General features: G+C 36.8%; 2 protein-coding genes across 2 annotated transcripts; one reads left to right on the top strand and one right to left on the bottom strand.

The window, feature by feature from the left end:
• Positions 1-99: 99 nt before the first annotated feature.
• On the bottom strand, positions 100-9,477 carry LOC131797109 (tensin-1). Its single transcript, XM_059114729.2, has 8 exons — positions 9,010-9,477; positions 7,941-8,051; positions 6,650-6,724; positions 4,996-5,142; positions 4,161-4,298; positions 2,956-3,641; positions 2,210-2,381; positions 100-1,835 (listed from the first exon to the last, which is right to left on the bottom strand). Exons 1-8 carry the CDS (start codon positions 9,244-9,246, stop codon positions 1,638-1,640), a joined length of 1,764 nt encoding a protein of 587 aa, XP_058970712.2. The 5' UTR covers positions 9,247-9,477; the 3' UTR covers positions 100-1,637.
• A 973-nt stretch (positions 9,478-10,450) lies between these two features.
• Positions 10,451-15,943, top strand: LOC131797025 (succinate dehydrogenase [ubiquinone] iron-sulfur subunit, mitochondrial). The gene is made up of 10 exons (XM_059114642.2): positions 10,451-10,568; positions 11,878-11,946; positions 12,147-12,205; positions 12,646-12,731; positions 12,846-12,903; positions 13,537-13,615; positions 13,813-13,929; positions 14,219-14,347; positions 14,690-14,788; positions 15,345-15,943. The coding sequence occupies exons 1-10, from the start codon at positions 10,488-10,490 to the stop codon at positions 15,423-15,425; spliced, it is 858 nt and encodes a 285-aa protein (XP_058970625.1). The 5' UTR covers positions 10,451-10,487; the 3' UTR covers positions 15,426-15,943.
• Positions 15,944-16,320: the final 377 nt, after the last annotated feature.

The raw sequence follows: 16,320 nt of genomic DNA, 5'->3' as shown, positions 1-16,320 counted from the left end.
TCAGATCGTTTACATCTGGGTTTTACTTTGAACCGTGACGTTATCGAAAGACTGATCCGCTCCTTTCCAGCCTGATGACTGAGCTGATGAAATCCTTACGTTCGCGTTCTATTTTGTGCCTGGTTCACCTGGTTGCAAAAAGCTTATCCTGTTCGTTAGGTTCCATGTGCGCGCATCCACATCTTTAACGGATTTTTTTGTGCTTGCTTCAGGAAGAAGTTCAGCGTTTTCTGAACTTTATCTTTACATTTACCACCCTTGTTTATTCGAGTTCTTTTCCTATAATGGTCAGGATTTCACTGGGAAGCATATCGTAATTGTTACCATCTTTCATTAGTATGGATTTTTGCATTTTACTTGAAAAAAAAAAAGGGTAAAATCAATTAAAATTTTTACACCATAATTTACATGACCTAAGAAGCTTTTGTCGCATGCAGGTTATCTGTTGGACGCTCAATTAAAAAATGAAGGCGGCCGTGGGGCATTCTCCGCGTGGCTCCGCCGCTCAAACATGCACGCTTGACTTCAAATGGAAATTTAACATATAAGGTGACTTATTTCCAATAATCACTCTCATGTGAGAACTAATAACTTAATTCAATCAGTATCAATGTATAATTAACAAATAGAAATTTAAGAGCCTTAACTGTGTTCTGTTCTATTGTAAAGCACGCATGAAGCGGCTAGAGCACGAAATCAGTGTAGGGAGAAACATAAGACGTAGTCGAGTGTTCTCCCCGCTTCTTGATAACGCACCCGGCGCGCGTTATATCCGAACTTTATTATAATTACATTTATTACAATTATAAATTATCAATAAATTATTACATTATTAAGATTTCAGTCAATGTTGACCGCCTTTCTATTGCGGATTAATTTTCTCCACCAGTATAAGATATTCCACTTTGTCACGTTACAGCACTTACAAATCAAATATTCATCATATTTTTAACACAATAACTTAACCTTGGTGCCATTCCTGTATATATTAATAACGTTATGAAACACAGTATTATCCAAACCCCATTAACAACTCGATATTCCCTGGAGTAGTTTTTGTGGATACTAGACATAGTAATTTTGTTTTCAATCGTAGAATTTCCTTAGATAATTTAGGTGCCTCGAGTCTGTAGACTGTACTAAGAGATACAAGACAAATGAAGATTGACCCGTTAACCCCTAAGAGTGATTGGCATCTAATTTCTCCCTACCATATAACTCCTAAATCAAACATTAAGGTCGGGAGAATAAAGGAACTGACCAACGACTGAAGAAGCTCTTGTCTTTTAGACAAATTCTCCTGGTCGGCATCTTAGAAAATGTCTAGAGAACAGTAAGGAGAATATGCATGCCGATGTTAGGGTGTAAAGGGTTAATGACCGTTAATACCAGATCAACTGTGTAGTCAAGTCACAATATTTGAGTTGTTGCCAATTATATCACATATAAAACATTGAGATAATCATTTTATAGGGAGGACAAATGTCGAAAAGAAAAGGAGACTCTGAAAAGGAATGTCGATGTTCCAGTTCAAGGTTGGCAAAGACTGACTCCGATTGCTACTTACGACCTTGAAAAATTTAAGTGCAATTCTTCAAACCGCTACATGTCTCGTTTAAATAAGACTTGGAATGCTCTCAACTCAATTCAGCCATCATTGCGGTAAAATCTGATAAACTCTGATAATCAGGGTCTGCTGGGACGATATTCATATAATCTTCATCTTCACATAACACATTCGAACCAGAAATCAATAGACTACAGGGGAGGCCATCAGCGTGCTGGGAGTAGTGTTCAACCAAAGCTGTGAGGTCCGGTAAGATTTTATCAAAACCCTGTTGAAAAGAGAACCAAATATTAGTTCACCTACTGGATGGAAAATTTTTTAAAATCTGGGAAACAGTGAAGTGAAAGGGACTGTTATGGAATGCCTTTAGAAGAGGGTTTCCAAGGTCGATTCCCTGGCGGGTCGTTGTCAGTTTTAACTCCAACAGTGCTTTACTCTACATTCTTATTTTGCTTCAAGCTACAGCAACCAAGACAATCTCACCCCCAGGGTTCCCTCGCTTCCTTTTTCAAGGGAGGAAAAAAGAAACGACCTTATGCACCTTGGGAACGAAGATGAAACAGAGACATACGGCAGAAAATGCGAGCGAGTAACTCATACACTATCGTTGTATTTTCCTTAACTACAACTAACACTCCTTACCTGTATCATGACGCCATCTTTCACTTTCACTATCAGAAAGTTTCCAAAACCACTAGGATTTGCCTCCTTTGGAACACGCATAGTCAAAGCGAAACACCCTGGTCTACTTTGACTGTCGCGCACAAAGAATGAGCCTTCCTCTGAATTCTGTAACATCTCTATCACAAATTCCCTATAAGAGGACACACAATGACATTCACCATACCTGAAATTATCTTGATCACTCTCGTTTCATTAGAAAGGTTATTGCTAGTCAAGTCCCGCCTGCCTTATTGCATTATCACCCTCTGAAAGACTCCCTTTTGCTTTTTTTTTAAAGGGACTTCGTTAAAAAATAAGTTGCATTCCTTAACCCTTTAACTCCCAAATGCGATTAAGATGTAACCTCTCCCTATAACATCCATACATTATCCAGCAAATGGGTAACAGGAATACTTAAACTTATCAAGTTGAAGTTGTTTTCTTGATTTTACACCAAGTTCTCGTACGTAGTTTAAAACGAATGTAGCAACTGGAGGGGAGAATTAACAATCAGATCAGGCGAAAATGTCGTCCAATTGAGAAAGGGCAAGATGTCCCTGCCAAGCAAGAAACGTTTCCTGCCTGCTTGTTCGCGGAAATATTTGTTTGCGAAAGCCTCATATGGGCCTCATATCAAACCAATACCAAAGATAGTTTCATAGTGAATTTTTAATAACCCTGGTTGCCCCAATAACTATTACAACTCGTTCGATATTGATGCTAACCTTGGTATCCCAGGCATGTACCAATTTTCATCTTCATGGCTGTTACTTTTAGACACGGATTCGTGTCGATTGCCTGTTGTCAGCTCATGATCTGCTACTGACAAATTCGGGTCAGATGCAGTCTTAGCAACTGGCAACATTGAAACATTCTGTTTTGATGAAACTGCGTCGCTCCGCGATGGTGGCGGAGTATTTGAACGTTCTCTGGTAATCACAGGAGCTGCAGCACGTTCTTCATATGGTGGCGTGTAAATTTTGTTTCCCTGAACTGGAGCACTGATTTTCCTTTGTGCTACAGGGCTTCCACCGATTTTCCTTTGTGCTACAGGGCTTCCATCGATTTTCCTTTGCGCCACAGGGCTCCCATCGGTGACCACATCGGAGGGGTCAGCCTTTCTATCGTGTTGCCCAAATACTCCATTACCTTGAGGAATATTCGACCTGCGGACTTCAGGTGGGGTACGAGCTTTGCCAAAAGACCTACGTCTTCCCATCCTTGGTGATGGTTTAGACGGTGTTGGCGAGGCCTGCTCCATCGCTTTTGCTTCTTCCTTAGGTGCGGCTTGTTCCCTTGGAGAAGAATTAGGCGAACTACTTCTGTTCGCTGCTTTTTCTTGCTCCTTTTTTAACCTTGCAAGCATTGCATGCTGAGAATTCTCGTGTCCCTGTTGGGCCTCAAGCTTGGCCTAAAAGATGAAAAGGCTATGGAATCAGTACATTCCAGTCCTGGAAAATGTCAAAATAAAATTCCAGGACTTTCCAGGTTCTCCAGGACCCACATGTACCATGTCAGTAACAATCAAAGTCAAACCCACTGCAATAAACACCTTACAGATGCAGTCAGTTCCCCTATCAACCACACACACTATGTCATGGTCCACCACCTAAACCCTTTAACCTGCATGAGTGACCAACATGGAATTTCTCCTTACAATATCAATACCACACCTAGCAGAAAAGTGATGAGAACAACACAAAATATAAACTAAGGGATTATTAGTTGATCCAATATCAAATTCTCCAAACTAACATCATGATTGGATGGCAGACAGTAAGGAGAATTATAATGAGATCTTGGAAGTGAAAGGGCTGAAAACCTTTCACATCAAGATGTCCCCTCACATTCTGTGACATGGGAAACCACTATCAACTCAAATCATCTATGCAGCTTAATAGCAAAATCCTACTAGCAAGGGTGTACTGACCCACTTCCTTCCTTGAGGTGATTTTCCATCTGGGCCATTCTTCAGTGGTTCCAGCTTAATTTCTGTTCCTTGTGGAAACTTTGATTCAGAAAATGCTACTTGAAATGCTTTACCAACCAAAGCTGTGAGACTCTGAACCTATCAGAGGGGAATTAAAAAAAACAGGAGGACTAAGAACAAGCTGGAAAGTAAAGCGTCCTTCAAACAGTCAAGATGGTTGACGAAAGTTTCAACTATTTTGTGAGTTTGAGCACAACTTATAATGCATCATCCACTATCATCAATTATTGTGCAGTTTGGACAAATTTGGCATGATAGTTATGATAGTTTTTGCTGTTTGAATGAGCTAATGATACTAAGTGATAGAAATGCAGTCAGCAGCTTAGCCAAAAACAGGCTCAAAGCAAAATGGCAAATGATAAAATGACTAAAATAGATGTCAACATTTTGCAGAATGCTGTTCACATTCTCATCATCTCCTGGTAGGCTTTAGTGATTCTTCAACTTGCAACATGACCAAAATTTCAAATGTCATGGTTGTTTGCAATTATGCAATCTCATGGCATATTTTGTCACCTATCATCAACTATCATGAACTGTTTGAATGCAAACGTGATAGTGAATGATAGTGAATGATAGTGATATCATCAACAATCATGACCCTTTGAACAGGGCTTCAAATTTAATGCTTGTAAATCAACTGCACTTGTGAGCACAGTTTACAACCATTGCTGCCCATTTGAGAAAAGTGCAGAAAGATGAAAGTGTAGAATAAATAAAACAATAATTTTGCATTGTTATAAGAAAATGCTTTTTAAAAGTTATTCTCACATACCTGCCTTGTGTACTTTGTCATGAAAACATGGCAGTGTATTGCTGTTCCCACTGGGGAGGGGTCATGCGACATGTAAGCAAAGAGTCTAAATTCTGGATCACATGTTGCAAATGAGATTCTTTGTAATGGATGGGCCATTCTAACACGCTAACAAACAAAAAAACAACCAGTCAAAGTCAAAGTATTACCATCTTGAAATAAAATACTATAATATATAAGAACTAAGGAAAACATAGAGGTAAAATGGTTAACACTGGAATTTGGATGGAAAGTTTGAGGTTTGAGCTCTGGGGAGAGTGATTGTTTTTGGTCTTTGGTGAGACAATGATTCACTCTTGTTGTGCCTCTCAACGCTGGCATGTTAGAAGAGGTAAAGAGAACAGTCAAGGACAATACTTTTTTTAATTAGCTGTTATATAACCAATACCCATAAGTAATAACTGTTCCAATAGCCTGTTATAACAGAGGACAATGTTTCAAGGAGACAATATGAATTCAAAGAAAATACTAGAAAAACTGCCTGATATATACTAAGAAAATGGCAGTGATCAAATTGCACCTGGTTTCAGTTTTGAAATTGATTGGTTGGGAGGAAGACCCAAGTTCTCTTGTTCCATCAAGGCATAGTAAAATGAAAACAAGAAAGAACGGAAATTGCTTTAACCCTTTAACTCCCAGGATCTGATTGCTAATTCTCCCCTCTTGCTGCTACACTTTTCCTTGCAAATTAGTGACAAGAATTTGGTGTTACCGTATTTACCCGTGTATAATACGCACCCATGTATAGTATGCACCCCAATTTTGACCAAATTTTTCATAAAAAAAGTTTTCACAACAAAAAAAAATGTTATTTCTTCCTGCAACTGATGTTTTGCAGTGGTAAGTTTTGTTACCATTTCAGATTTCTTATTGTTTGTGATTAAAGTAATACAGAATGATCGTAATGTTTATCTCGTCAGCTGTTTCTTATTAATACTCTAGTAAATTTATTTATGGATCGAAATTGAAAATGTTTCATTGGTAGATTATTTAACTCAAGCCAATAAAGACCAATTACTACAAGGCTTTCATTACTTTTTTTGTTGTGTTTGTGGATCGAAATTGAAAATGTTTCATCGGTAGATTATTTAACTCAAGCTAATAAAGACCAATTACTTCTAGGCTTTTGTTAATTTCTTTATTGTGATTTAAATGGATGCAAATTAGGATGTGCTTGAAAAACAATAGAAACCGTGTATAATACGCACCGCGATTTTGATGGTTATTTTTATAGAAAAAAGTGCGTATTATACACGGGTAAATACGATAAATCAAGATAACAACTTCTGTGCAATAAGTTTGAATATTCTCATAACTTATTTACTGGATTATGTATGGATACTATTGAGAGAAGTTATATGTTTAACCCATCTGGGAGATAGAGGGTTAAATCAAAAGTATACAAGTCAGTCCAACAGGTATGGCCTGTAGGAAAGATATGTTCAAATTGATAGGATGGATTTTCAGTTTTGGGATGAGCAATCAAATTGTAAAACAGTCTCCCCTTTCAAATCAGGAAAAAGGAAATGAGAATAAATCTTTCCAAAATCCCTTGACACTTTTTAAAACACGATCCTAAAATAAAAAGAACAGTAGCCAGAAGTTAATCTACTACCTTGCCATCTGGAGAAACGACCTTGATTCCATCAGTAGAGGTGAGAATAGCCACACCTACACCTTTCTGGGCATTCTGAAGACAAAAACATTTGACATCATGCACTGCAAGCTCCATGTTTCAGATTTTAAAGCTATAAAATGTAAACTAAAACTTGTTATATTCATAGGGGAGAGACCAACTCTCTATTTTGCTTTCACTTGCCTATAAAATACTTAGCATTGAAACTCATTATGGTGGCCAGTTTACATTAATACCTCAGTTGATAAAACCAAATTATCTTTTTCTACCCTCCAAAAACACAGCACCACAGTTTCTTTAGAAACTCACCCCTTTATGAAACACTTAGGCCAGAACAATTGATACAACTGAAACAAATTTACTTTTTTCATTTTTCCACAAGAGGAGGTGAATAGCTAAATGCAGATCAGTACATTCAGGATCATAAGTCAGCTGAAAAGTACATACATATTTTATATTCCATCTGTTAAGATGTTCCAATTGTGGGTTGTATTATTATTCTTTATTATGCCTTGATCAGAAAACCTGTGTTATGTCCACTCAGTTTCTTAGTTTTTAACACTCAGAGAAAGTTTGTGACTTACAGACTCTGGCAGTCTAGTAAGACAGTTTTTTTATGGGTAATAAGGCTTAATCCTTTAAACTTCAAGAGTCTTCTGTGTATATCACCCCCAAATTGCACATTAAGGTCACAAGAAAAAGGGAAATGATCACAACCTAAAGTTCTCGATTGTTAACCCTTCAACTCTCAAGATCTGATTGTTAATTCTCCCCTATAGCTGCTAAACATTTCCTTGTAAATAAGTTAATGAGAATTTGATGCTAGATCAAGATAGCAGCTTCTACCTGATAAATTTGAATATTCTCATTACCTGTTTGCTGAAGAATGTATGGATATTGTAGGGAGAAGTTTTATGTTAATCACTTCTGGGAGTTAAAGGGTTAAACAAATTCTCCTTATCAACACCTTAGAAATGTATAAAGAATAGTATAAAAAACAAACATACTGATGTTAGGATGCAAAGGGGTAAAATCTAAATACTGTAGTCTGTGTCTGTGATAAAGCAGAACATATATACATAAATTCAAATACAGCAAACTTATATCACAAAAGGGTTTTTAGTCATGCTGCCTCAGAGCTGATGAAAGAAGTCCATTCAGTAAAAGCTGTATAAAAAAAAGGCATATTAAGAACATCAAGTTATTTCTTGACATAAATGGTTCTATAATCCCTCAATCCTGACAACCTAAACTATGATATACAACTTACCCGATATTCTTTGAGTTTCTTTTTTACAAATCTTGTTCTTTCCTTGTGTGTTGTTAGTGTTTTTGTCCCCTCTCCTCCTGTACCCAGACTCACAGCAAATGTTCCAACATACTAAATAAATGAATTAATCAAAAATATGGAATAAAGAGAGAAAAACAGCAATAATATATTATTGTGTTGCTAAGGTCTAAAAGGACCGAAAACAGTCATCACTACAATTTAGAGACATATCTAATATGGATTATTAAACAACGAATAAATAGGTGAAACATGGCAGAGCCTGGTGAGATCCTGCACGTGAATGCAGCGGTTCTGGTGTGCAAGATGAACATTTGAAAAAGATGCTGTGCGCGCACCTTCCATACTATGCAAAGTGCAGACTACTAAATAATTCGTGCTGGAAGAAAAAAAACACACACTCAAAAACCAAAAACAAACTTCTTAAAAAAAGCGTCTTTGATGTCTGCAGAAGGGCTAATAATTAAGAGTTTTTCAACATAACAAAAGATATCAGGAAAGTTCTGAAAGTGGCAAATTAACACCTTTGAAATAATAGCCAATCAAGGAAAAGCCAATATTGCTTTTACGCACGATGAAACCTTGGGAAAAGTCCTTTATTCAATAACATTTCTAGTACCTCTTAAGACAGTCTGCAGACTTGTGCAAAAACGTCGTTTACCTTCTTAATAAAGATTCTTGCTACGGACATGTTTTGTCTCTTGTTTTTCAACGTTTTGTTTTCACAGCTTCACCTATATCATCAAAAACTGCACGTGACTTCGAAAGCTAGTCTTCTGACGTTTCCGCTGAACTTTACGGTTCATCCAGTTCAACCAAAGGATTTTAAAAATTCGCGAGCGAACGTAAGACTGAGAGTAAATCTCTAGGAATATGTTTTGTTCAAATGTGCTCGTTTCAAACAAATAGATTTTGGCCAAAGCTATGCTCAATAATTTTTTGTTTGTGTGCGCGGAACTTGTTTCAAACATGTTACACAATTTCTCTAAAACGGGTGGAATATAAATGCAAAAGTCGTTTGGCAAAAGATATTAACTATTCAGTTAAATACCTGACAAAGTTGTTTGGGTCCCAGTAATACAGGTCGATTTTCTGCCGGAGTCAAATCGACAAACCCCTGAGAATCAAAGCCATCTGGTTGATCGGCATCTGTTATTTCACCATTACTTCTATTTTCGATGACATCAAACGACAAATCAGTACCGATGTTTGATGAACGTTGGTTTTGTAGCTTGTTATCAACAGTCTGTGTTTCTTGTTTCGATTTCTTCTTTTGCTTTTTGAACATTTCCGCCAAAAATTTCACTACAGAACGTCCCGCAAGTAATACTCGGCGAGTAACCAAATCGACTGAGTTATGCGGTCAGCAGTTTTTCAAAAAGTTACGCAAACCTGAAATGTCACGAGCCTGACAGGTTATCTTTGAATAACGATTGCCTCTGTTAATTTTTTTTAGCACAGTATACAGTATATATATTGAGAGGCGAAGATAGGAAAAGCTCTGGACTTAGTCACTAATCCGTACTTACAATATACCCTGTCTGGTTTATTTGTACTGCGCTGGTCACGCCTTGGTCTCGGCTGCCGGCTGGAGGGGGAAGTCCACTGGAAGTCAAAATGAATTTTTGCTGCTTTCGTCAACCGAAAAAAATTTTCTTACACTTCCGATGAGTTTCAATCACAAATTTGGGTAAAACAAATACTATCTTAATTAAGAACATGCATGTGCAAGGTTTAATTCGGGCATTATTGACTAAGTACGGTGTTTTCGCTTTTTCCGTCATCCGCAAGCTTTTTCTTTCCAGACGTTAATTACCTGAAAGAAATCACACTCATTGCGTCGTCATAACATACTTACATTTTCACATGTACAGAAATCACGAGAACCTCACGTTCTCGTGATTTCTATAAAAACATGGTATCAACTTAAACAATTCATATCTGTAGTTTTTTTAAAGGTTTTTTAGAGCACAAGTTTTTAGCCTACAAGTGATCATTGTAATTGATTTTAGGCGTATACCGGGCCCCTCTGGACAACAGCTTCGTAGCTGAATGGGCCACCCTGTTTTAAATAAAGGTCACTTACTTACTAACTTACTTACTTAAGTCTAACTTTTGTTGGCTAAGAGGCTAATAATAAAAATCTATCTCCAACGACAACAATGAACGTCCAAATCCATTGCGTTTGGCACCAAAAGGGTTTTTCGGAAATAACTGCACGGCCTTTTCGGGTCGTACTTCATTCGAGTTATTACCCACTTGTCAGATGAAAACTTAGAACATAGATGCGAAGTTTGCGGAATAACAATTTCATCAAAACTGTTCGTCAAGACATCGAATGACTAACATTTCCGTAATTTTACGATTCTGGTGTCACTGCGTGGAAAGTGAATCATCCACTCTACCCTCCCCTATCTAGTCCGACTTTGCTCTCCTCAGCTACCCCTCTCTCACCGAGTACAATGCAGTCCCAATCCCCCGTGTGAAGACGTGCAGCCACGCACAGTCAATTTAACTTATGTAATCAAAATGGCGACTGCAACTGTAGTCTGTGCAAGAAACATAACTACCAAAGCCCTGCAGTTACGACCAGCAGTGGCTATTTCTAAGGTATGTGACATTTAATCGAAACAATGATGGTCTGGTTGTATCATGAGGTGGCTGATCTTGTCGTAACAGCAAGAAACTTTGTCATAGTATTTTCCGTGTCGAGCGTACCTCCAGGGACGTCAAAGGTTTTACACAGTTTTGCGTCATTGATCACCACTAAATGTGATCGAGGACATACTTCCTTCATATTTTATAGTGTGTAAGATTATTTCGATCCTTTAACAGTTTGTCTATCGTATAGGCAACGATGAAGGGTACTCAATTCGATCATCCGGCGTTCGTAAGAGTTCAAGCTTGTTTCGTTTCTCTCTGTCTCCATATTTCATAAATGTATCAAGAGCGTTTAAACTTTTTCTCCAGATTAATCTCCAAAATAACTATTTTTCCCTCACAAAAAACTACATCGCTGTTCGCGGCTCTAGATAATTATGTACCTTAACTGTCTTACATCAATAAGAACTATAGCACTACACACTGGAGTAATATTACTGGTAAAGCGTCGATGATGCAATAATTAACCTTTCTATATGACTGAATTTCCTTTTTTTAATTGAAATCTTACAATCGAAACGATTATTACTAGTATTTCTAAATTCAGAGTATAATTATGGATATGAGACTTTTAGAAAAGAAATACACAGTCATTTCAACAAAACCAAAGACAATGAAACCAGTTTGTACCTCTGACAATAACAGACTGCATGGTTATTAGCCCTTTGCACCCTAACATCACTATGCACATTCTCCATACTGTTCTTTATGCATTTCATATGTTATTGATGAGGAGAATTTGTTAAACATTCAAGAACTTTTTAAATGTTTTTGTTTATTTCCCGTATTCTCCTAACATTAATTAATGCTTGATTCAGTAGTGATAATGTAAAGAGAAATTACATGCTAATCACTCCTAGGAATTAAAAGGTTGAAATGCTATGACCTCTCTTATGGATACCAAAGACATGGCTCTGGGACCACTCATTAACTGATTGTGATCTTCAGATAGATTCATTGAATTAATTAAAAGTAAATGTGTAATGTAGGGTAGTTTAGTATTAACAACTGTAAATTGGCCTCGGTAAAGCGTTTCAAAGCTGATGTTTCAAGTGGTAGCTGTTCACCTTCGCTCTGACAAAGGGCTAACAATTGAAACATCAGCTTTGAAACTCTTTACAGGGGCCAATTGACATTATCAACTCTGTGAATAATACTAAATCACCCTGTTATACTCTCCCACCGATGCACCACCATAGTTTCTATAGAAACTTACCTCCTATATTCAAATGTGTAATGTGCTGTGTTGATTCTGCAGATTCTGGTGCGAGATGCTACATCAGCTAGTGACAGTCCTCGAATGAAAACATTTTCTGTTTATCGTTGGGTAAGTATCCAAAGTAGTTTTGCTACTGACAGTAAATCAGTTGTCATTTGTTTTTAATTGCACAGTGGGTTGCAAACAGAATAAATATTAAACTGTTTTTAAAGGATCACAACATTGTACCAATTAGACCAAAATCATAGGAATGTTTTAGTGGGGTAAATAATAATAGCTGGTTTTTCACATTTCTCATTCATTTCTAGGATCCAGACAAGCCTGGTGACAAACCTAGGATGCAGGAATATCAAGTTGATCTAAACCGGTATGTCATTTAAAATACATGTCTTATGAGAGAAAATGGTCTGGTTGTCTGGGTGAGTGAAGTCCTGAGAAGAAGTGTTGTTGGTTTGTGACTTACATTTTGACAAACTTAGTGGATTAAATTATTGTTTATACATTCGTTTCTTTCAACATTAGACATGGTTTGATGCTACTCTGGTTTACAGATTTAATGAATGTAACCAAAGAAGTTACTATTCATAGACCCAATGTTTCTTCAACATTTTCTTTCAACATGTTATGAAAATTGTCTTCTGTGTGGTAGTAAGTTACCGTAGATATAAATGTACATCCTTAACTGGTCTATATTAAGATTGAAGGCAATACTACTGTTAGTACAACATTGACCAAATCGAGGAAAGTTTATAATAAAGCAATCAGTTTTCACTGAGTTTTGTCATATCTGGGAAAACTTGTTTTCAGATGTGGTCCAATGGTCCTTGATGCATTGATAAAGATAAAAAATGAAGATGATCCAACACTGACATTCAGGAGATCATGTAGAGAAGGTACTTGTACTTGCCAGGATGATAAACTACAACTTATTTTACAATTATGTTATGTTAAGACCAGTGTATCAGGTTGTTTGATCTCACTGACATTTCCCTCCAAATCCATGGCAGGAATCTGTGGCTCGTGTGCCATGAACATTGGAGGAACAAACACATTAGCTTGTATAAGGTTAGTTCTAACCATGTTTTCACTTAGTAACCACTTACTGTATGTCAGGGCTTATTACCCTTTAACTCCTAAGAGTGACAAGCATCTAATTTCTCCTTACAATATCTCCCTAGGATCAAACATTAAGGTCATGAGAATAAATGAAATGATCACCATCTAACGAAGCTCAACATTGCTAGCCAAATTCTCCTTGTCAGCACCTCAGGAAATGTGTAGAGAACAGTATGGAGAATATGCATACTGATGTTAGGGTGTTAAGGGTGAACTTGGACTGAAAGACCTTCAGTTGGTCTCTAAGGGTGTTTAGCATTGTAAGAGCTCATATATTTACTAGTGAGATTGATGCAGCATGCTACTATTGCAACTGCTCTTTCTCTTGTGTGGATCATGCCTTCTCATAAAGTAGTAAACTTGAACAAGTGATGCAACTGTTAAAGGAGAAAATAGTATCCCAAGCATCTATGGTCATCTTGGAAATGCAGAATTATTATATTTAATTCTAGCAATGCTGGCAAGATTCTAAAACTAGTTAATCAGCATTATTCTCTGTTTTGCCATAAACTATTGTTATACATAAATATTATAGAAACAAAATCAATCCCTTAACTTTATGTAATTATTTTATTCTCTCAGTCGCATCAACCCAGACGAGGGAAAGAAAACCAAGATCTATCCACTGCCACACATGTATGTGGTTAAAGATCTTGTGCCAGTAAGTTTCTTCTCCTTTTGTTTGAAGTTTTAAGTTTAAAACAATTCTTTCAATGATTTGAACTCATCCAAGGTATTTAATTAGTGCTGTCTGCATTTACTTAGTATTATATGCATTCCTAAATTTTTGCATTTTCTTTGATCATCTGCAGATGAGCTCCAAACAGGTAGTTATCAAGTTTTTTTTTTCTCTTGTAGGATATGAACAACTTCTACGAGCAGTATCGCTCAATTGAACCTTACCTCCAAAAGAAGACTGAGGTGGAATATGGAAAGGAACAATACTTGCAATCGATTGAGGACAGGAAGAAACTGGTTTGTTACCCAATCAGATGAAGATTTTACTTTTAACACCCTAACACCAGCATGTATATTCTCTATACTGTTCTCTATTGATTTCCCAAAGTGCTGAGAAGAACTTGTATAGCAATCAAGAGCCTCTTAAGTTTGTGATCGTTTCTCTCATTATTGTGACCTTAATGTGTGGTATCATGTGGTAACCTTTTCTCATCATACAGCCATGAATCTTAATACAGGCCAACCATGGAAACAAATGTTATGTGCAAGAGACCCAACTCTGAGATTGTTTCTTTGTTCGCATTAGGATGGATTGTACGAGTGTATCCTGTGTGCATGTTGCAGCACTTCTTGTCCCAGTTACTGGTGGAATGGTGACAAGTACCTTGGACCTGCAGTCCTCATGCAGGCTTACCGCTGGATGATTGACAGTCGGGTTAGTTTAATATCAAGTTAGTTTACCTGGTAATGAACCTGGCTGTTAGTGCACAAGAAACCTTTTTGTAATGTTGACCCTAACATAATTTAGAAACCATTGTTTCTTGAACCTATTTTAGGCATTTCCCTATCATTGTTTAACCATAATGAAATTCTTTTGTCAAATGTTTCCAACTGCCTCTTGTATTCATGCATCATGAGGGACATGGGTGTCTCTCATGTACATGTATACATAAAAACTTAGTTGAATGCATTTGTAAGATTTGAGTTTGAGAGACAAGTTGTATTATGTTTTGATACTTTAGCCATACATAACTTCTAACATCTGAAATAATCCTAGGACGACTACACTGAAGAACGTTTGGCTAAACTGGACTCTGATCCATTCAAAGTATACAGGTGTCATACCATCATGAACTGTACCAAGACTTGTCCCAAGGTAACTAATGTATTGTTTACCGGTAATCGTGGATTGAAACAGTGGACCCCAATTTGAATTTCAGACAAAAACAGGAAGAAGTTTTAGTATTGATCAGCAAGTTTTCATTAACTCATGTATTGTGTGATGGACTTTTAAGTTGCCCAAATTGTATTTACTCAGTTTTTATTAGATCCTTCCAGGTTTCAGATGTGTTTTCCCTAATATGTATAACATAAACTAGTTAATTTTAATAAAATGACCTGGGGTACTGGTTTGATCGAGTGTTAAGACCATTACTGGAGCTGGAGTTGTGTAGGGGCATGGTATAGAATGGAGAAAAACGACAAACAAATAAGCAAATAAACAAGCAACTTCCTGTTGCATCATGCCTGGTATGGCGAAAGGACACAAAGACATGTGCTATGCAGGGTGTGTAATTTTCTTCAAAACAGACTGTTTGCACAAATCTTGTTCTTTAAATAACTCAGACCTGAGAGCAAGGACAAAATTGAAACAGTACTGCATTTTACTCTCTTGAGTTGTTATTTTAATTAATCTTATGTTCCATTCCTAGGGATTGAATCCAGGAAAAGCCATTGCTGAGATAAAGAAAATGTTAGCAACATACCAGGGGAAGAAGGCTGCCACAGCTTAGGACAGCAATCTTTTTTTTTTCCTTCTCCACGCTGAATCAGTATAAAACTTGACACAGTTGTACAAAAAATCTCTCAATGTATTTAGGAAAACCTGTAATTTGAATTTTGCTTGCATTTAAGCTCTCTGCTGTTACCACTTGTTTGAAATTTTTAGCAGGCACAAATGTCATGAAACAGTAAGAGGAAGGAAAGAATTGTGCTAACAAACAGCTTTTTTTGTCCTTGTTTCGGAATTTAGTTTGCATTTATTTGTGCTCCATGTTAGACTATAATGATTATTTTCTTAAAACAACAAGTGCTTGTGCAACATGAAGGAACTTTTGCGAATTTATTTAAAGTGGAATTAGTTTTAATAGTACAGGATACAATGGTGATAAAATTTCTTCAATAAATTATGAACTTTTGTAAGGTACTTGTTTATAATCAACAGTTAATTTCAAAATACATCAGAGGTTACTGCTGTTATAAATAAGATTGCTACAAGTAAGGATTTACTTAATAAACCACTTAAAAATAACTTTTGTTGTTACAACTTTTTTGTCCTTGCATATCTATGCCATATCTTGTAGAAACATAACAATTTATGCAGCCAAATGGTGATAACCAAGGGAAATGAAGGAAGTTTGAGTACTTGGGAATCCAAGTTATGAGAAGCAAGGTTTAAAAAGATTACACTCATTGGCAAAAAGCATCCCTAAGATTGATTACAAGGAATCAGTTTGTAAGGGTTCAAGTTGTATAACAGGTAATTTAGTTTCAACAACTGAGTTGAAAATGTAAAGTAGCCACTGTAACGAATTTAAAGGCTGATGTTTCAAGTGTTAGCCCTTCATCAGAGCAATTGATGAAGGGCTGTCGCTCAAAACAGCCTTTAAACTCTATACGGTGGCTAAT

Source organism: Pocillopora verrucosa, chromosome 9, assembly GCF_036669915.1.
Source record: "Pocillopora verrucosa isolate sample1 chromosome 9, ASM3666991v2, whole genome shotgun sequence".
NCBI lineage: Eukaryota > Metazoa > Cnidaria > Anthozoa > Scleractinia > Pocilloporidae > Pocillopora > Pocillopora verrucosa.
The sequence above is the reverse complement of the archived record's forward strand: the minus strand, read 5'-3'. Positions and strand labels throughout refer to the sequence as shown.

What these genes read in the sequence shown, in the direction of transcription:
- LOC131797109 (XM_059114729.2), bottom strand. Translation starts at nt 9,246, where the DNA reads ATGTTCAAAAAGCAAAAGAAGAAATCGAAACAAGAAACACAGACTGTT. An exon ending in TCGTTTCTCCAGATGGCAAG is followed by an intron (nt 5,143 to 6,649) that starts GTAGTAGATTAA and finishes TTTGTTTGTTAG; the next exon opens with CGTGTTAGAATGGCCCATCC. An exon ending in AAGATGGCGTCATGATACAG is followed by an intron (nt 1,836 to 2,209) that starts GTAAGGAGTGTT and finishes TCTTTTCAACAG; the next exon opens with GGTTTTGATAAAATCTTACC.
- LOC131797025 (XM_059114642.2), top strand. Translation starts at nt 10,488, where the DNA reads ATGGCGACTGCAACTGTAGTCTGTGCAAGAAACATAACTACCAAAGCC. An exon ending in TATCAAGTTGATCTAAACCG is followed by an intron (nt 12,206 to 12,645) that starts GTATGTCATTTA and finishes ACTTGTTTTCAG; the next exon opens with ATGTGGTCCAATGGTCCTTG. An exon ending in TGGTTAAAGATCTTGTGCCA is followed by an intron (nt 13,616 to 13,812) that starts GTAAGTTTCTTC and finishes TTTCTCTTGTAG; the next exon opens with GATATGAACAACTTCTACGA.